The 21991-nt window shown below is 42.8% G+C and overlaps 1 protein-coding gene across 1 annotated transcript; it reads left to right on the plus strand.

The window, feature by feature from the left end:
• Nucleotides 1–4834: 4834 nt before the first annotated feature.
• Nucleotides 4835–17045, plus strand: PARL (presenilin associated rhomboid like). The gene is made up of 10 exons (XM_030494483.1): nt 4835–4904; nt 4998–5199; nt 5377–5517; nt 7622–7670; nt 9652–9747; nt 11120–11269; nt 11721–11791; nt 12920–13021; nt 14873–14970; nt 16728–17045. Exons 1-10 carry the CDS (start codon nt 4858–4860, stop codon nt 16843–16845), a joined length of 1074 nt encoding a protein of 357 aa, XP_030350343.1. The 5' UTR covers nt 4835–4857; the 3' UTR covers nt 16846–17045.
• Nucleotides 17046–21991: the final 4946 nt, after the last annotated feature.

A 21991-nucleotide genomic window follows, 5' to 3' on the forward strand; every position in this document is an offset into this window, starting at 1 on the left:
CACCCTTTAGAACCTTTCCCCTCATTCTAAAAATCAAGGACCCGAGGCCAAAGCTCTGCCTGACTGTTGCACAGAAGTTCAGACTTGGTTTTTGGCTACAGAAACGGATGACTCAAACAAGCAGATTACAACAAAATCATGTATATTAGTACCAAAGGTGCTCAGTTTAACCCGGCAACCAATGGCATAGAATTTGCTTTGTCAGTGCCCCTGAGCTGCTCACACCCCATTAGAACTCTAAAGGAATACAGAAAACTATTACAACTTTCACAATGATTGTTTCACTTGAAACTTTCATTGCACTTTTCACCAAGACACTGTTTTCATGGAAGGAGGCCTGTGTCTATGTAAGACAGGCAACAACCGAAGGCAGGATTTGTTTCAGGATGCGGCCCATACTGTGAAGGAATATGCAAGCTCCCTGCATTAAAAAAAAAGAAGAATTCAAGCCTCCTTCCATACTCATTCATTTTAAATGGCTGGAACTCTCAGAATTTGCAAAGAAAGAAGGATTAACTTTATTCCCCTTTTTAAAATGTGTGTATTTTACAGGTTTAATCTCATACTGAGAAGGGAGTATCTGTCTCTCGTGATTGTGTAACCTCTTCGAAACACACACAACTGTCAACAAAGAATATCTGAAATAAATGACTAATTTAAGTTAAGCAAGCAAATAATCCAAATAAATGTTTCTACCTATAACATAGATATCACCTGTACAATCACAATTCATTGCTGGCAGTAAGGAAAAGAAAATAAAACCATATGCTCTGCACCATCACTACGGGTAGGACATATGTCAAAGTTGTAAACACAAACTTCTCATTAAAATACAATAATTAAAAATATCATAGGTTTCAAAATAAGGAAGCCTAGAAACTACATTTCACAAACACAGAATCACAGAATGGTTGGGGCTGGAAAGGACCTTAAGATCATCTAGTTCCAACACCCCTGCCATGGGCAGGGATGACAACTTCCCCCTCCCTCCTCGACCCAAATTCAACCATGTTACAGCAGGACTACAAATACCACTGTAAGAGTCTTTCCCCAACCCTTAAAACAACTGCCCAGCATTCATGCACCTGTTAGAGATGATACAACACCCATGAGCTCCTCCTCACTGTGGGTGAGTATTCTTCAAGAGAAAGGTGCATACGTGGTCCGAATCTAGATGGTGACATTTCACAGAATCACAGAACCACAGACTGGTTTGGGTTGAAGGGACCTTAAAGCTCCTCCAGTTCCAACCCCCTGCCACGGGCAGGGACACCTTCCACTAGAGCAGGTTGCTCCAAGCCCCTGTGTCCAACCTGGCCTTGAACACTGCCAGGGATGGGGCAGCCACAGCTTCTCTGGGCACCCTGTGCCAGCGCCTCAGCACCCTCATAGTAAAGAAGTCAGTACACAGGGATATGTAAAGTGGCAAGAAGAATAAACTTGGACAGCATGGTGCACAATGGACCAACTGAAATGTGTTTCATTTTCCAGATCTTCTTAAGACAAGCATGCAAAGAAAACCTTTACCACTTAGAAAGCAAAGCATGCAGTGCTGGTATTTGAACCCTTTAGGGTGAGGGAGTAGGTCTGGTGTCTCAGAGAGGATCGGGAGCCTGGTGATGGGTCAGATATAAATAGACCACACAAGGCAGGAGCAGATATAAATAGACCACACAAGGCAGGACCCTAAAGCCTCTCCTGAAACACAGTGGATAAAAATGAGGGCTAGTGGGGAAAATAAAAAAGGTGTTTTTATGTTTTTTATATTTCCCTGGCAGCTCTAAGCCCTGCGATCAGTAACCAGCGCAGAAGGACACCAGCCCAGTGGATCACATTAACCAACAAACCTGTTTGTGATTTCAGACATGCCCTGAGGCAGGGCAGACCTCCCAGGCTCCTGGCCAAAGCAGGTCCTGAGCTACAAGCGCTTTGCTGCTGTTGTCTCTCCTCTCTTTGCCCTCCTTTGCCCCAAGAGCCACTGTCACTCATCCCTTCCTGATCCTGCTGCTACCACACAAACCCCATGGAACAGCCCAGATGAGAGCTTATTCCTTCTGACACCAGTCATGCACAGGACTGCAGTCCCCATGTGATGGTGGTGCTGATTCCTTATTCCTGTAGTTTTAATTATAAAGGTAATCCACTGAAATGCATCCCTTTAACAGGGTGAGAGTTTACTAACAGAAACCTTCTGCAAAAGAAAAGATTCTAGAAGCAAACAGCTTGTTACCCCAACCAGCCCCACATCCATCCTCCTCTTTCAACCTGTACCATGTACACCCTGCCCTTCATGACTGGGTTGTAGTAGCTGCCATACACTGCCACTGTTGATAGCTTTGAGATGGTGGCACAACCAACAGCAAATACACTTTGCAACTGCCCAAAGGAGAGTGACCATAAACCAAACCCAAATAAATACATAAGGCCCAGAGCATCATCCCTTGCAAATTGCACATATAGGCTACACACAACTAAGAGCTGTAATGTGATAAAAACAAGCCCAGGAGGAGCAAAAAGATCACCTTAACATTACAACCAGCACAAAACGTATGTGGTTTGAACACAGGACAGGAAGGGTTAACAAAGAAAAATATTTAAGTTACTCAAACAAACAAAACACTCCTGATAAGGTCTCTGGAAGCAAAAATGAGTGAAAAAAGTGTCTAAATGGCAAAATTTAAAAATTATTTTACTTTATTTTAGTACTTAGAGAAATAGAGGCAGAGCATTGATTACAACACTGGTTTCATGTACATGTGTATATAAGCATTTTTAAACCAGCAATATATGGCTTTGAACCTGCCTATAGTTTCTTAGGTGAAGCAAATTCTGAGGCCGACCCATGGCCACCAGAGCAATCAGAAAGAGATAAAATGCGGATTTAAACACAGCAGTAAACCACTTACAGCAGTTTCCCACCACAAGCTTATAGGGGTGTTCTCAGGTCAGAGCCTGCCCTTGAGCTGAGAAGGCAAACCCTTTCACTAGTTGTGAAAGAGGAACAATGATAATTCATTTCCTCTGCACTTCCAAATAATTTAGCTTTGTAACTATGCTATTGTAGTTGCTGAAACTTATTAATAGTCTAATCAGGCTTATAGCTACTTGCAATTACAATCACAGAACCACAGACTGGCTTGGGTTTGAAGGGACCTTAAAGCTCATCCAGTTCCAACATCCTGCCACGGGCAGGGACACCTTCCACTAGAGCAGGTTGCTCCAAGCCCCTGTGTCCAGCCTGGCCTTGAACACTGCCAGGGATGGGGCAGCCACAGCTTCTCTGGGCACCCTGTGCCAGCGCCTCAGCACCCTCACAGGGAAGAATTTCTTCCCAACATCTAATCTCAATCTCCCCTCTGTCAGGTTAAATCCATTCCCCCTTGTCTTGTCCCTACAGGCCCTTGTCCAAAGCCCCTCTCCAGGTTTCCTGTAGCCCCTTTAGGCACTGGAGCTGCTCTAAGGTCTCCCCCTTAAGGAGCCTTCTCTTCTCCAGGCTGCACCAGCCCAGCTCTCTCACCTGGCTCCAGAGCAGAGCTGCTCCAGCCCTCGCAGCATCTCCGTGGCCTCCTCTGGACTCACTCCAACAGCTCCATATCCCTCTTGTGTTGTTGCCTCAGAGCTGGACACAGGACTGCAGTGGGGGGTCTCTCCAGAGCACAGTAGAGGGGGAGATTCCCCTCCCTCGACCTGCTGCTCACGGTCTGAGGTGCAGCCTAGGACATGGGTGGTTTCTGGGCTGCAAGTGCACAGTGTGGGGTCATGGGGAACTTCTCATCAACCAACACCCCCAAGTCGTTCTCTTCAGGGCTGCTCCATCCAGTCTCTGCCTGTGTTTGTGCTTGGGACTGTTCCAACCCAGGTGCAGGACCTTGCACTTGGCCTTGTTGAACCTCATGAGGTTCACACGGTCCCACCTCTCCATCCTGTCCAGACCCCTCTGGATCCCATCCCTTCCCTCCAGTGTGTTGACTGCACCACACAGCTCAGTGTCACCAGCAAACTTGCCAAGGGTGCACTAATCCCACTGTCCATGTCACTGACAAAGGTGTTGAACAGCGCCAGCCCCAGTACTGACCGCTGGGGAACACCGCTTCTCATTGGTCTCCACTTGGACGTGAAGCCATTGACCACAACCTTCTGCATGCAACCATCCAGCCAACCCCTTACCCACCAAGTTGTCCATCTGTCAAATCCATGTCTCTCCAGTCTAGACACAGGGATGTTGTGTGGATCAGTGCCAAATGCTTTGCACAAGTCCAGATAGAGAACGTTCCCTTCCATCCAGCCACACACAGCGCTCCCCCGGAGCAGCCCAGCGGTGAAGTGAGCCGTGGTGGAGGAGCGAGGTGAGGCAGGGAGGTGAAGCACGGTGTGGAGCTACACGGTTTATCAGGGCAAGGGTGGGGGGGCTCCCCCTGCCTCCTGCAGGCTGAGTCGCAGGCTATAAGACAGGCTGCGGCTATTCTATAAAGCTTCCGTAAAAGAAAAGGATAAGTTAAAACATTCCATAAGAGCAAAGGCTACATTAAAACCATGGAAGCACCATGCGCTACTGGCCAAGGGGACCCAAGAAATGAAGGAGCCGCCACACTCATCATGGCGGCCGCAGCGCCACTCCCGCTATGGCGGGGCAGAGCCCGGCGACCCTTTCGCTATGGCGGCCAGGGCAGGACGTGGGCACACCCGGCCCGTGTGCCAGCAGCAGCCGCGGCGCTGCCGGGCACGTCCCCGCGGCACAGAGCGGCCCCGGGTCGCCCCCGGCCCGGGGTGACCGAGCGGCTCCGGCGCTCACCGCAGCGCCCGCAAGATGGCGCCCGGCTGCCCCGGAAGAGCTTGGCGCGCGGGGAGGCACCCAACATGGCGTGGCGGTGCTGGGCCCGCGCCTGGGGCCCGCGGCCGCAGAGGTACCCCCGGGCCGGGCCGGGCCGGGCCGGGCCGGGGAGCGGAGGGGGCGGGCGGTCACGGCGGTGCTGACGGTCCGTGTCTTTCCCCCGCAGGCTGACGGTGCTGCTGGAGCAGCGGCAGGGCTTCCGCCGGGCCAGGCCGCGGCCCGAGGAGCCCCCAGCCGTCACCGCCGCCGAGGCGAGGCCCGGCCCGGCCGCCCGCCGCCGCAGCCTCTGCCCGCCGCCGCCGCCGCCGTCCCGCGCCGGCCGCCCCTCGGCGCGCCGCCTCGTCAAGCCGTTCCTGTTCGCGGTGGGGGTAAGCAGCTCCTGCGGGGCGGGGGTGCCGCGTCCGGGGAGCGGGCTGGGCAGGGTGCCCTGTGTGTCCGCGGTGCCTTCGTTCCCCGTTAACGTGCGGGCATTGCGAGGAGCGGGCACAGCCTCGAGCGAAGCCACGGGGTGGTGCGTTCATTCAGACTTTATCGCTGTCGCCCAGTTCACAGGCTCTGCCTTCGGGTCCGCCGCCATCTGGCAGTATGAGTCGCTCAAGTCGCGGGTCCAGAGCTATTTTGAGGAAGCCCGAGCAGACTGGTTGGATAAAATGCGGCCGCAGAAGCGGGGGGACTTCAGGAAGCAGGTACGCGGTACCTGCAGGTACCTGGCCTGGCCGCACACGCGTGGGTCCCAGCACAGAACATGCTGGCATCTTCCCTCTGGTGTAGGGACATCTGCAGCACCGTTTGTACAGCGCATACAAATGGCGACAAACAGGACAAGTTACTTGGAGAAATAATAGATTCCTGGCAAATTACAGGAGATACATTTCCTTACAGGAAAAACTGGTAGAATCAGTTCAAGAATACTGTAACCCACAGTACCACTACAACAAGTATACTGGAGAAAAATACCATCTTCTAAAATGTGGGGAGGAGAGGTCAGGAGTAGTAGTTCATATATCTAAACTAGGTATACCTTTTACTTTTTCACTATGTAAAAGTATTATTCTTTCTGTGTCTAAGTATTCTTAAAAGTGAACATGAATTCCCAAAGAGAGCTAGCTTAAATTCTGAACCTTAAGCATAAGATACTTTATAAATGCATTTCAGAAGCCAGAGCATTAAATTTTCAGCCTTTGCTTCACAAATACGAGGGTTTAGAGGGCTTTTTTTCCTTTATGAAAGCTGACATTTACATGCAAGTACTTTGGAGTTTGGGCAGCAAGAACATCATATGTGCTGCAAGACATGTTATAAATTTACTTGACATCCTGAAAACACTAGTCATTTAGTTTTTAATTGTATTTAAAACTAAACAAAACATGCATGTATTCTTATTGATGAGCATGACATTATATAGTAGGGAATATCAGTTTGGGTCATCTGCTTGGTTGTGTCCCTTTCCAGCCTATTGTACATCCCCAATCTATTCACTGCAGGGGCAGAATGAGAAATGGAAAAGGTTTTGATGCTGTGCACTCTTCAGCAAAAGGGAGAACATTAATGTGTTACCAGTACTGGTCTGGTCAAAAACCTAAAACAGCACCATGTTTGAGCTGCTATAGAGAAAATGAACTCATATCCTAGCCAGTCCTAGCACAGCATGCTTTCTTGCTCGGTGTATATGTATCAACTGCAGGTGAGACTATGACTGCCACCTAAAATATTAAAAATTTTGGTTTTATACCTTTTTCTTTTCTCCTTTAAAACCTGAAGGGGAAGATGTGGTGATTAACTATAAAGCAAAATAAATAATAAAAATAAAACAAAATAAAAAGTAAATAAAAACTAAAAACTGCCCTGTTGTTAATAGGCTTGAATTCCCAATCCCCATCTTCAACTGGTAAGTTCTACGTCTAAAAGTTCAGGGTCTCCCAACAGCTTCTGAGGACATATACTTCTAGTATTTTAGAAAAATCATGTTTGTTTTAGTGTTTTTATATGGGAGAACTTTATAGGAAATAAGGGTATCTCTATCCTATGTGGGAGAATCAAAAAATACAATGAAATTATTACTTTGATATCAAAGAGTGAATTGTTTCATACAGCATTATTTCCCACTGCCTCCAACCTACAGGTAATTTTAATGAGATTGTCCCCATCAGTATGGTTGGAGGGTCATTGAGCTATCAATATTTGTCCAAAAATGATTCTGAAAGCTGAGGAAGGGAAAGGGGGGTGAAACTTGTCTGTGGGCTGACTGCGCTCAAAATAAACTTTTTCAGGGGTTTTAAACTTGGAGGAGGGCTGGGTGAGCTGGACGCAAGGGGGAATGGATTCCACATCTTGTGAGCCACCTCTGCAAAAGTGACCCTGGCACAAAAGTGGAATCTCTCAAAGGTGGGTGGTGTGATGTTAGCCAGCATTAGGGTGAGGCTTAGTCGAGGCAGGGTTTATGCTAACTTTGGCTGATCTGCTGAAGTAAGCATTATGGGCTAGATCCTTGTTTAGTACAAGCAGAGGTAAACCCATGGAGTTGCGTAAAAGGATATAACCTCATTCTTTTTGAAGAAACTCTTCAGCTATGATAAGGTATTTCATGAGAAGGAGCATAGATAACTCTCCTTGAGTAAGGAAATGCCAACTTGAAAAGCTAAACCAATCAGAAATAAAAAAGTTTGAAACAGATTTACTTAAGAGATTTCAAACAAATGCTTTCCGTTCTTAGCAAGGTAGAACCTTAGTGGCTGGTTTTGAAATGGCAAATACTTTACAGTGCATTGATGTACAATGGTTCCTTTTCAGGTTAACAGCTGGTGGAATAGCCTGACTGAGGGTCAGCGGACTGTGACAGGTTTGTGTTAGCTTACAGGTATTAGACATTCGCAGGAAGAGAAATGTGGCAAACAGGTACAGTATGTTAAAATAGGTGGCTTTCACACCATGTTTAGGTTGTTAGGCACAAAGCATGTGTAAACACCTGCACATACACTATTTCTGCTACGCTTCCTTCACACAAACTATTAAAAGAATTCCGATGCATCTGTGTTAGAGGGTGTGGAGGATTAGCCAGCATTCTCTCCCAGGAACATTTTTCTCAGGAACTGTGAAAAACAGCAAATGTTTTTAGAAGGAAAGACGTATATATTCCACTGATATGTGGAAATACAATTCCTTAATAGTTGCTTCTTGTTTGCAGCATGATGCATGTAAAACAACAAAGAATTACCTTGTGAGCTTTCCTTTGGTTATGATGTAGTTTTGATTGGTTAGCCTAACAGCACTTGAAGTCCCCAAGGGAAATGTAACGTGTGGAGAGAAATTGATGAGAACTTGATTCAAAGCCAAATAAAGTAGCTGAGCCATATCCACTGTTACATATTCTACTTTAAGTATTTACTGAATTTATGTTAGCAGGTTAAATGCTATTTCTATGTCATTGACTTTTCTACAGAAACATTGTAGAAAAAATATTCAACCAACTTACTAACTCTTTGAAAAGTTGGCTCCCAGCCTAAGAATAGATTGCATAAGTGCTGAATGATTTGGGCAAAAATAATCTCAGGCCACTCAATTAGTAAGTGCTGTCACAAGTTTTGTGTAATGCTTTGAATTGCTCTTCAACATGCAAGCCAGGATACAGATACAAATACTTACTGGGGCAGGGTTGGTGAAGATACCACATTCTGTAGTCTCTAGAGTGTTCCTCAACGTCTAGGTGATCTAACAAGCAATACAAATTCAAGTTGGTGGACCCTAACCCATTCAAATGTTTAGCCTTGATTACTTTAATATTAAAGATTTGGTTTGCTGTACAGAAATAGTTGGCAGTTCTGTAACATCTTGGTTTAGCATGTAGGGAAGATACTTCCTCTAGTAAGAGTGTGACGCAATAGGATAGAGTATCGAAAAGAGAGATCTATTGACATTTTGATTCTAGGATTTGTATATCATAGTTTTTCACAGTTCCTACAGTTTGTTGCAAGCTTCAAATATAATTGTGACATCTACCATTATGTAAAGGAATCGCAATTATTTTTCCCCCTTAATGTTTCTAGCAGTTACAAAACATTTGAAATACCTAAACATTTGGATAGAAACCGTGTTTCTATCCAGGTATCATTTCTGTACTTTTCTGTACTTTTCTATCTAGGCACTTCAACCAAGAAACAATAAATTTGTATCATTATGTTTCTAATAGTTTACATTCTTTCTTAAAATAAAGATCACAATAAATATCTGTGAAGTAAAAAAAACTATCTCCCTTAGCAATGCCAACTCAACTTTTTATGCTTGATCTCTAAACAAATCTAAAGATTTGAGGGAATCTTTACAATTCCCTCAAAACAAAGCTCCCCCCAAAATGGGCAGGATGTGTACTGTGTGTTTCTATGGTTCCCATAGTCTTCTCCATGTGCGGTTAAATCCGCATCCTGCTGTGCATCAGATTAGCTGCTTATGTCCAAATGCCACCAGAGAGGCAAGAAATGGGACCTCTTAAACTGCCTTGTTTCATGGGTTCTGCATTTGAAGCTGTAGCCTGAATGTCTTCAGTACAGATTTTCTGGACTGTTGTGTTCATTACACTGTATGTTTAAACAGTTCCAATTAAGTGTCATATTTCTGAAAGACTTCCACTTTATAAATGTGGCTTTCAGCATTTTTCTTTGCCTTTTCTAAACTTTATAAAGTAAGTAGTAGATACTGCTTTAAATGGAATAGTAAAGGAAAAGTATGTTTCTTGTAAGTGTACTTTTGAATGCTTGTTTACAGTCAGCATTACAGTGTGTTACATTCATAATTTGCTTTTATACTTTTTTCCCCCCTCTTAATAGGTATTATAGCTGCAAATGTCTTTGTATTCTGTTTATGGAGGCTGCCTGGCATGCGACGGTTTATGTTTACATACTTCACCTCAGATCCATCCTCCAGTAAGTGAATAGTAATTTGGGTAACTTTTCTACACTGTGCTGTAATAGAACCTCTGATCATACTGCAGAAGCTTGAGCTGGTGCATGGCTTACTTGTAGTTCCATCACCCATAAGCCACCTCAGTCATGCCCAAACACGTCATTCTGTCTACACAGGACATGGTTTGAGGGGAAAGAAGTTAGAAGTAATAGATCTGATTTTTAACAACAAAGAAAACACTGGTGCTTTCCTAAATATCGTAATGTCAAAACTGTTGCCTGCTCTCTGGCCTTTTACTGCATTTAGTAGGATGCAGCTTCTGCCTTTGTAAAAGTGCAGATAAGATACAGATACAGCACTTCTCCCAGTGATATCAAGCTGTACAACAGAATGCGAATCATGCCACTCTTTTGGGAAGGAGCAAAATAAATTGTACTATGCGATGCCATTCAAAAAACAGACTCAAATGTAATCACCACCCTCCCTTTAATATTCTGTGGGATGCAGACAGAAGTCATCAGTCACATGCATGTGCGCTTCCATCAATAGACAAGTGTTAGTTTGTATGTCATGTAAAGAGTCCTTGTTTCAAAGCTGTGCTTTGAGTCACATAATAACAAAAACCTAACAAACCCACAAACTTGGCTTTCACTGTGTGTGAAATGTTTTGAAGAGGTTAAGGAAAGTAAGTTACTAGTATTTAACACAGAACAATTAGTTGGTAGAGAACAGAATTAAAAGGATGAGACAAACGTGTGTTAGGAGAGTAATTTCTGCTGTCCTCTTAATTTCTGCTGAAAAAGTGGAAACTCAGCCAATTCCCCACAGACATTCCAAAGCTAAAAGCTGGTATCCACATCTGAGCATCAGTCACTCCAAACACTCCTATTTTAAATAATGTTGACCTTCAAACCTGCTAATTGGCACTTTTTGCACTTTCAAGGCTGCTGTTTCAGGGAGGAGAGCTGGTAGCTTGTTTGCAAAAGAAAAGTAGCTTTTCTTTGAGCCCATCTCTGTAGCAAAATAAGTTTATATAGGTGCTCATATAATACATTAAAAATCTTTCAGTATACACATACACAAAATCTCTTCTTTCCGAAGCATAGGAGATGTGTCATAAGGTAAACATTTTATATGAAACATTCCCCAGTAATTAAGACTTTCTAAAGTAGCTGTTTGTACAGCTTGCATATCTCTGGGGTATATGTTGTCCCTTTCGAAAGGTAGTATGTGGAATGTGAAATATTTTACATTTCTGGGTTTATTACATAGGTTGTATTTGAGAATTCTAAGCATTATTAGCCTGTGGTATGTCTTGATAGTCTGTATGACATGTAAGTTGAAGCAAATTAAACCCCTGACTTTCTTTTTGCATTGTTTTTTCTCTTGTAGGAGCCCTGTGTTCTCCCATGCTGCTCTCTACATTTAGTCACTTTTCTCTATTCCACATGGCAGCAAATATGTATGTTTTATGGAGTTTTTCCAGCAGCATTGTCTCTCTTCTGGGATGTGAGCAGTTCATTGCAGTGTATCTTTCTGCAGGTAATGTTAAATATATATATATTCACAACACTTTAAATATGTATTCATGCAAGTAAAGTGTGTGCATGGTAATAGATGTATGACAGTTAGCCATTGTTCAATCCCACACATTGCTTTATACTAACTGCGCTACTTACTTGCTGTCATACAGAATTTTGATGGGTTTAGGATACTTAGCTTTAAAATATCATGAAAATACAAGTAGTTGGTTTTAATTCATCCTTAGCTACCAAGATAAAATAGCTCAGTACAGACTTATGAGAGTTTAGTGGGAAAAGATGACAGTTAATTGATGTTTTAAAAAACAAAACCAACAGCCACCACCACCAAAGAAGAAATCCCACACCACCTATAGCAGCTTCTTTAGGGAGATGTTTGGATAACAGTTTGTACTTTGTGATGCTTGTCTGCATTGCTGGCATTGTTTCCAATAGCAATTTTTCCTTTCTAGGAGTTATCTCCACTTTTGTCAGTTATGTTGCTAAAATGGCCACTGGAAGGTTTGAACCATCACTTGGAGCCGTAAGTATCTCGGCATATGGGAGACCTTATACAGTGTCCAAAGCCATTTTCAAAGCCTACTGTATTTTTCAACCTGCTTAAAAGCCAAGATTATATTTGGGATAATAGAAACTAGAAAGGTTTACCAAAAACAAGTAACCAGGCAGCGATTCCTGTGCAAGAACATGCCAATTCTTCAAATATGTTAACTCTGTTGCAGCAGGAGCCCAGAACTAATGCCACTTAATGCTTGTAAATGAGTACTTAACAGCAGGACCTCTTGTCACTGAGCAGGTAGTTCAGTTTTATTAACTTATTTCATAAATGTTATTTCATTAATTGTGTATCAGTCTTCTCTAATTGAAAATAGAGACAGTGTAATCAGGCAGTCAAAATTGGCATGTGATACTAGTGGAAGTTGTCAGGCATGCCATGCAGAAAGGGCAGCACTCCTGCCAACAATCTCACAGCAATGAGGCAGGCTGAGGAGGTGTTGTGGTTGCCTGTTTTTTACAAGTATTAACTTGCTATAAGTTTGAGGTGAACCTTGCCATTTGCCAAGTTTTAAAGGCTTCTTATCTGACTAAATAATGTTGATAAAAGCCAGCAGTTATATTCTCATTTTTCAATTAGAATGAAAAACGTGTTGAATTGTCCCAAAGTTAGAATTTTGGCAGTGCTATGTATTGTCCCTTTATCTTATGAACAAACTATATCTGAAGCAAGTTAACGTCCCATTAGTCTTACTGATCTGAACTTACTGAAATTGTCACACATTGCATTAGTTTACTGTATTCACAGCCTTTCCATTGAGATATTTCATGGATACAAAAAGCCCACGGTCAATTTAGTACAGACCAGGGAATTGCTCATTTCATTGACAAAAGCTTTTTGTCCCTCTCCATCTGTTATTTTCCTTGTTTTGGTACAAGCTTCAGAATGATTCCCTTCATCCGAGATGTCTGTTTGATTAATATGTGTTACATTTCTAGGGTTTACTGGGAAAAAAAGCACATTAACATAATTTGTTATCTTAAAAATTGGGCTGCATTTGAAAATAAAAGCCAAAAGGAAAGTGGGTTCATATGCAGTAAATTTTTTCTTATGTAACATCTCTGCTTACTGTCTTGTATTTTAATGTATTTGCAGTCAGGAGCTATAATGACTGTCCTTGCAGCCGTATGTACAAAGATGCCAGAAGCAAAACTAGCCATCATATTTCTTCCAATGTTCACATTTACAGCGGGAAGCGTAAGTGCCTTTGAACTTTAAAGCAATCCTGCTTCTAAAACATTTTCCCCATACCTCTTCTATCTCCTCTGCACATGTGTCCTTCATTTGTGTTTCTAAGCTGTTAAATTTGTTTTGAAAGAGAATACAGGTCATGGAAGTCCTGGAGACTGAATTGTTGCAGCCTAGCACAATCATTGCACAAGTGTGTAGTGACTTTAGAATTGCCCTAAATTCCATCCTCAATGGGTCTGTTTCAAATCTGACAATAAGAGGTGAAAGAATTGAGGAGGGACTTGCATTCACCTGTCTGAGGCGGCATGCATACACATACTGTTCTTTCTGATGAGTGATATTTTTATAGCAGCCATTGTTACAGGCTAATCTAATACTGATATGCTCTCTTTGAAGAAAAATATATCAGGATGGGAAAAACAGAATTTCAATTCTCAAGGGAAAAAACATTCCAATCCTGGAGGAATTCCTGCCTGCTCGTTTGGATACTCTTTTCCTAGAATGGTTTGGTACACTGTTGAGGCTTTTCTTCACGTATAATACTAGGACTTGTTGTTTCATTAAGTTCTTTTAAGCACATCCACTGCCCCATTTAAGAAAAGCTTCTCATGTGTATCTTTACCTGCTTTAATGAGTTAATCATCTTTGGTCCACTGCTTAAAGCTGTTTCACTGTTTTACTTAAAGCAGTTAAGCTTTGTTGTTTCAAGATCATGCAATTTAATGTTTTTGGGAAGTGAAGCTTACAGATTTAAACAAGTGTCTTAGATGCAGCCTTCCTGGTTTTCTTGCATGTCAGCTTGAGTGGACCTGGGTTTTTTGCTGCTACCCTTTAATTGTATCTCTCCTAAAAAAGATGACCAGGATAGAAATAATGGCAGAGTCACAGAGAGCATTGCCATAAGGAGGTACTTATTGCAACAGTAAAACAAGAGCAGCATTGGCTGCTGCAGTATAAATGTTGGAATGATTTTAGCCCTACTATATAATCACGTTTCTAAACCTTATGTACTAGGTTTAGATACTTAGGCTGCTGTAATTGGTTTTTAAAGCAAACAAGCCAATGTAGCAATAGAGCTGCTATTCTAAGACATACACTTAAGGAAAGAAATCCTACTTAAAGTAGCATTTCATCCTGACATTAAATCTGTTGGTCTTTTTGGAATGAGGCACTTAGTAAAATCTTGCATAATTATAGTTATGGTGGTTTGTGTCTCCCGAGGATGGTGCACCATTGCTTATGCTCTTTCCAGCCATGGAGTTGTTCAGTATCATCCTCATTTTCTACCTTCCAAGAGATTTGTCATTTAGGAGAGTGTGATGACCAATTTAGACAAGATGACAGGGATGCTACCCCATATGTGCCATCTACTGGAGGGTTGTTTGGGAGGTCAGATGCATATAAATCTAAGCTATGTCAGAATTAGTGAATGAGAATGTTGCTATTATGTATTTTGTGGTGTCTTTTATGCTGTGCACTCTTTCGAGTAACTAAGTAACTTTTTTTTTTTCCTGACCTGAGTTTGGAATGTATGTGTAGCTTTAGAAGTGAAGATTGGAAGAGACTGAGTATTTGAAAAGGACACATTCCTACCCTGCACTATTCTGTAGCTGCTCATGTCTGTATTTTGACAGTATAGTGCAGCTAAGGACTGAGTCTGTTTTAAAACAATTTGGTTTAGGTTTTGTTTGGACAGGGTGAGGGGAAGTGTTTCTTTTACAGCAATTGCTCCGATATAAAATTCATGGAATGTTTTCTGATCCCAAATTTTTGCTCTGTGCCAGAACAGGAAACTGTTATCAATGGCCATTTTATACTGTGACTGATGTGTCCATACCATGTTCTGTTCCTTTCCAGGCATTGAAAGCCATAATTGCATTTGACTCTGCAGGACTTGCTCTAGGCTGGAGACTTTTTGACCATGCTGCACATCTTGGGGGAGCCCTCTTTGGGATGTAAGTCTGTTTACTAACTACTGTTTGTTTCATATTTATATTCACCCTAAGTTTTTCCTCTTTACTTCCTCTTATTTCTCTTCTTTGGAAGAGAGTCTTAAGTAGCACTGAAGACTCACTGTTATCCTTCAGTGCTATAAAATAGTGTAGAAAACAGTCAGTCAATGCTTAGAACTGAAAGAATTGAGCTGAACTGCCTTAGAGTGATAGATTAGATGTCCCATTGTCCTGTCACTGTAACCTGGGCTGGTTGCCTCTGTCCTGCTCTCCCCTGCACATTGAAGAGAGTCACAAGGCAGAAAAGATTCTCACAGAACACAGCATGGACAAATTAAAATAACTTTAGAATTAAACAGCTAAAAAAATTTCTTTGTCCAAATCTTTTTCCTTTAATTGCCAATTTAGAGCTACAGAGCTAGTATAAGCTCAGGCCAAATTCCTTTGAGCAGCCTCTACTGCTATTTCTCAGTGTTGCTGCATTGTCTTTGTATGGAGCCTTCCAAATTGGGAAGAACTACTAGAAACCAGTTTGTAGGAAACAGTTCTGCATTGTTCCATGTTTGAACTACATTACCTAATGAGTTTTTCCCTTCCGTCTGATTGTGGTGGTGTCAATTTATACACTTATTGCTAAGAGCATTTTTAAACATTTATGTAGGCATTTTAAAAGCCTACCTGAGATTTAACTAGGCCAGGCAAAGAACAGGTGGAGAACACATTTTGGTTTGGTCTGCAAACTGGTTTGCCTTTCTTTGCTATTGAGTTGTGCTGCAGTCTCTTTTTCTCCCCTTCTCTGGCATCACAGCTGCATCTGATGTAGTCTTGCTGATCCGTAACTACTTTGTGCCATGACATATCTATGTTAGCTTGTTCTTTATTTGCAGATTCACATATTAAAATAGGATAGCAGTTGCAGTAAAAATTGTCTTGAGTTGACAAGGTGAGGAAGATATGTTCTACCCCGTGATCATTTTGGTTTCTTCATCCTAAAACAGGGCCTCTATTTAGAACATATGTCAAACAGCCAAAGTATTTTCTACACGTTGCCTCACAGACAATTGTCTGCTTCGGAAGGATGCAAGATTTATAGGAATGGCTTGTTTACCCAGCACTGGCTGATGGAAAATTGATATTCAGGACTCAGGTGTGAAGTTAGACTTGTGGGAGAACTTTCAACCTATTTCCATGCAGTTGCTTCCCCTCCCACCTCTCCTCTCCACCATAACCGCCCTTGCTTAATCACTTACGTTGCTATTCATATGTCAAGATATATAGTTCTCTATGAATATAAATCAAGCTAGAACACTTGGATAGATTAAATCCTCATTAAGATGTTTATAGAAGAAAATGTTTTGAATGGAATGTGGCTGTTCATTATAGGGCAGTTGTATTTACATGAGAAAAATTTATTCTTGTGTTGTCAGTAAACATTAGCACAAGCAACAGAAACTGTTTTAACAGTCTCTTAAGTAGAAATCACGAGAGCATGAAATTAAAGGCATGAAAACCAGTTATTCTCAGGACTGAGACAAGCAAGAACACAAAAGTTAATTATTAGGAGTCAGGAGAACAAGTGGCTTACCTATCACTGCCACTTTCCAAGAGTGGCGTTCTTACTGCCGTGGTTTATCTTGTCTCCTATACTTTCTAAGAGTAGAATGCCTACAGGCATTTCAGCTGCCTGATTTTAGTGATCAGCCTGTTCTCAAGTACAGAGAAAAGTTGCTATTAGTTTTAACTAGTATTTTCTTTCTCAGGTGGTACGTGACTTATGGCCATGAGCTCATATGGAAGAACAGAGAACCACTGGTGAAAGCTTGGCATGAAATGAGGACAAAGAACACAAGAAAGGGAGGAGGTGGAAGATCTGACTGATTCCAATCCTAGAGATTCCTTGTGCCCAAGTGGTATATTACTTGAAGACATGGGATTGAGTTGGTTTTCTGCCACTCCACATTAAGCTACTAAGGAGCTGATGTTTCTAATGTAAATTACAGTTACAAAAATACATATCAATAGAAAATGAACTCTGACAAAGGTGGAACAATAAAGGTTTTTATCCTGTTGCTTTCGGAGGTAATAGTCAGTGTTACGTTTTTTAAAGGAGAAATACATATTATTAAAAGCTTTCCAAGGAAGTGACCAAACTATTTGTTCAAAAAGCTTCAAACTGGGGCACAATTGACTGATACTTAGTAAAATTAACTTCCTCAGCTTTAAAAATGTTTATGAATCATGCATCCCCCTGATGCCCATCGAACAACACTAGGTGCTTTCCTAGCAGGCATGCTTTAGGCAGCTTGGACTCAACATCAGGGTAATGTGGTGAAGTTCAGTGGTCTTTATTGCTGACAAGATTAAATGAGGTAAGCCAATGGTCTCTCTTGATTTTAAACTTGAAATACATGAAGCAATACTGGATTGTTTGCCAAAGCTTACATACTGGTTAACGGTACAGCTTTATTCATTCTATGATTCTATTCATCAGCTGTGGCTTATTCAGCTTGAGGTTTTCATTTCTATCTGCTTCCAAGATGCTGTCAAATCTTGTTAGGATTTACTACAGTGGTATCTTTTTCATAATTACATACAGTGGAAGAATGTCTTGTACTGTGATTTTGAATGTTTTACTGTGAGTTATACTGCTAGTGCTTTCTATATTCTTTCACTGCATTAGTTTCTGGGTTTGGTTTCTGTGGTTTTTTTTTAATGCTGTGCTATTGCTAATTTTAAGCTTTTTCCGAGTACTTTAAAACCTTAACATTTGATTAAGAATGTGCCAGTTCTATTAAATAAGCAGCTACAGCAAGAATAGATTAGGTGCCTTAGTAAAGGGTAGTACCATGACCAATGTTCCTATTGTACAAATAACAACAACAATTGGATTTTGGGTATGCTGCTGCCCTGTGCCTGTCCTGCAAGAATGACTACCAAACCCCTTGCAAAGGGCTGAGGAGTCTGCCCAGATCCGAGCTGGTGGGTTCAAACCCTTAGCTCCTCCCTATAGGCCAAATTAGTCATTCCAGGTAGACTGACTTGCCAAAGAACATGTTGCTTTTGTAAGAAGCCAAGTTGCGACTCGATAACAGTGCATTGCAGAAAATAATTTCCTGTAGGGGCAAGGAATACAGAATGCTAGAAGGCACCACTCATAATAAATGATAGAGTACAAAACTGCTGTAAACTCAATTACTGCCAAAGGCCAGTGCTCAAGTCACACATTTTTTTCCTCCCTTGGAAAAATGAGGCCCTTGAGGATTTGTTCCTTAAGTGCCTGTCGACTTAAACAGTTGAAAAATGAAGGAGTTTGAGTCTCTAATATACCTTTGCTCCGCTCCATGCATGTCTGGCTGTTTCTAACCTGTTACCTTGCCAATCCTCAGGACAAGCACACCAGTTTTTAGGGCTTCAGTCATAGTGCAGCCCTGCCTGCAGCAGAGAGAGGGCAGCCGAACCTGCAGCAAGAAGCTGCTGCCAGCAGCAGCAACGGCAGCCACCTCAGCAGCATCAGAAGATAGCCACTGAACAGGCTTATCATAGGGGAGTATTTCATGCCAAAGCAGCTCAAAAGCCACAGCTCACAATATTTGCATGTTGATCTCAGACCTATTTAATGCTTATCTGTTGTCTTTGCCCACTTCCTTTTCTTCCCCAACTTTCTCTTCTGTGCATTACCTCTTGTCCACTGAACAGCCTACCTAGTCTATTCAACACTTCTCTATTTGCTGAGGGTGTTTTAAAGAGATCGTGGTTGAAAGCAGCAGGGAGTAATAACGTAGGAAATCATGCATAAACCCTGAAGGATGTTACAATTTACAGGTGTAGAAGAATAAGCCAAGGTTACAAGTAAGTTCTTCACGATAGTAGCCAATGCCTACCTCAGAGTTTGAAAGTTATGCCCCTGTATTGCTTGCAGAGGGCTGGAGCTCCACTCGTGATCTGTTAGACCTGCTACTAAGAACTGCTGCACCCTTTCAGCTTGCAGGAAGGGTGCAGATGAGCACCACAACATTTTCAGGCTGGCCTTTCAGGGGCAATGCCTGCAATTCTACTGGACTTCTGATGCATAAGCTTCACCTTAACTTTAGACCTAACAGCCTTCCAAAGGCTGTTCAATACCTGAATCTTCCTTATTTATAGAAACCCTAGAGGTATTTAACATATGTACAAAGGTAACCTGTATTCTCTGCTCCAAAGTGACTTTCAAACTGCAATAGGAAAGTCAATACCCAGTCAGACAAGGACTAGCCTGGAGTTATGACAGCTCACTAGAGTATAAGATACATTTCTGGCAAGCAAATGCCCTTCTTGCAAAATCTGGCATCAGTGTACACCAGTACCTCAGTATTTAGTCACACCTTTGAATGACAAAGAAATTGGAAGAATGAAAAAAACAAACTCAGAAAAAAAACCACAAACCCCAACAACAACAAGAACCAGTCACCTAGAACGAAACTAACCACATGGAAAGACTTTCCCCCCCCTTTTCAAAGAGCTTATTATTGTGCATAAGAATACAATGTAGTAATTATGCAGACACTTGGCAGAGACAGCAGCCAGTGTTTGCATAGGGAAATAGCAGTAAGTGTAAAGTCATGGTTAATTGTGTAGAGACACAATCCTTCACCCTTTTTCGATGGCTTTAAGAAAGCCTGCTGTGGCCTTGCCACGTTTAAGGGGTATTTTGTTTCCGTGTAGTGATCTGTTCTATTGAAATTTCATTTTATTATTAGAACAAACCGTCTGCTGGAGGTTTCAGCCCCCATTCCTGGCAGCAACAGCTGCTTTGCTTTCTGATTTGATGGCTTTCCTTAGTCTTACTGTTGCAGTATTCCCACCCCCTCCCCCAGCTTTTAATCATGATAAATCTCTTCTAAATGCAGACAAGTTTTTAATCTCACCCGCTGTCTCCTGGTTTCCCATTCCGAGCTAGCCTTTGTGCCAGCTTCATCCTACCAGCTCTGATGAGCAGCAGCTCAAAGCACTCCCTGGTGCTGTAGGTGGGCTCCGAGACATGCAGCGCCAGAGCTGAACTCAGTACTAGGAAGCGGCAGGCACAGGGAGTGCAGAGACATCCGATTTATTCTCTAATGTATTTTGCTAAGTCAGGCCTAGGAACAAGGATCAGAGCATCATTTGTACTGTGCCAGTGACAGCGATGATAAAGCAGATGTTCTGGTTTCCCCCATGGCTGTAAAGTCCATTTCTGAAGCATTCTACACTTCACCCAAATCTAATTTATTTTTAAGAATTACTACATAGAGCAGAGTAGTTCCAGGGGGGAAAAAAAAAAAAAAAAAAATTACAAACCAAAGAGCAGCAGAAAATTAAGAAATGTCTCCCTGAATATTCTTAAAAGCAACATTATGTTTGTGGGCTTTTCAGGCAACAACCGAAAGGCAGCATCCAATACCCCATATGTTACTGTGTCAAGACTTCTGTGTGGGACCAGAAGTGTCATTACCTAAAATTTCTCCGTCTCCCTGCCCTAACCAACAGGCATGGGGAGCAGGGGGGAATCACAACTGCCAGCAGCACCAGCAAGTGCCAAATCAGATACTTAGGACATCCGGAGCTTCTTTCTATCCTTTGACAACCGCATTCCAAAGAGAGGTCAAACAGTCAAGGGGAGGTTCTGCCTCAGACAATACCTGCATTTCCAGCCCTCCTCCCACCAGAGGCAGATGCAAGCCTGGACTGAAGCCTGAGGTGTGAATACACTACAGATACAGGCTGATCAGCTGAAATAAAGCAGTAAATCTGAGCTTTTCAAGTTCCACTGCCTAATTAATTTCTTATTATCTCATCAGACAGCCACTTGCAACTAGATTATTACATTCTGAAATCAGGTACCTGTCAAGTTAAATAGATGATTTTTTAATAGGTGGCATCTCAATTTATCTGCACGTCACTTTTACAGCCTACAGTGACCCGCTGAGATCCAGCTTCTTCCACACTAACCCACTGAATGGTGAATTGTGGGAGCATTGCCTGTAGCCACTTAGTACACAAGATGCCAAATTTCAAAAGCCAGACTTAGCCCCAGTGTAATTCCATCAGCTTTGGTGGTTTGTGCTGGGTCTGTTTGGGTTTGAACACAAGTGTACAAAAGAAAAGCTGTAATTTTCAGTCTCTGGAAAACAGTAAATAATGTGGACCATACATTAAGATATATAACAGAATCTTGGGTTTTGGTCAATAGGTAGTATTTAAAAGTGAAGTGGTTAAACTGTTAATGTAAACAGAGGAAGAGGTGGGGTGTTAAGAGAGGTGAGGGTTTTTGTAGACAGCTATTGGAAACTAACATTGCAAAGCTGCTATTTCTCATCCAGACCACTTATTTTATAAGCATCAGCTTTCACATATAAATACTTCCTCTAATCAGAGATGGTGATGGCTAACTTGAATTGCATTTATTGACTTTTTACAAGGGCCTGTAGGGACAGGAGAAGGGGGAATGGCTTTAAACTGACAGAGGGAAGATTTAGATTGGACATTAGGAAGAAATTCTTCCCTGTGAGGGTGCTGAGGCGCTGGCACACGGTGCCCAGAGAAGCTGTGGCTGCCCCATCCCTGGCAGTGTTCAAGGCCAGGTTGGACAGAGGGGCTTGGAGCAACCTGCTCTAGTGGAAGGTGTCCCTGCCCGAGGCAGGGGGTTGGAACTAGAGGAGCTTTAAGGTCCCTTTCAACCCAAACCATTCTGTGATTCTATGACAGTTAAGCAGTGCTACCCGGCTAGAACAGAGCAGTATTCCATGCCTGTGCCTGGATGCGCTGCGGAGCTCTCCGGGAGAAGAGCGGGCTCCTAACGCACCGAAGGCAACATCCCGACTCGGAGGCGCACGGGGAGGGGGGAGCGGGCGCCCCTCGGAAGCCACCGCAGGCAGCAGCCGGGGCCGCGCCGGACCCCCCCGCCGCCGGGTCCGGTCTCAGCTGCTGTTCCCGCACCGGCGGCAGCCCGGGTCACGTGCGCGGTCCGTAATCCCGGCGAGGGGGTGTCGTTACCGGGAAGGGGGGCGGC

Source organism: Strigops habroptila, chromosome 8, assembly GCF_004027225.2.
Source record: "Strigops habroptila isolate Jane chromosome 8, bStrHab1.2.pri, whole genome shotgun sequence".
NCBI classification, from domain to species: Eukaryota; Metazoa; Chordata; class Aves; order Psittaciformes; family Psittacidae; genus Strigops; species Strigops habroptila.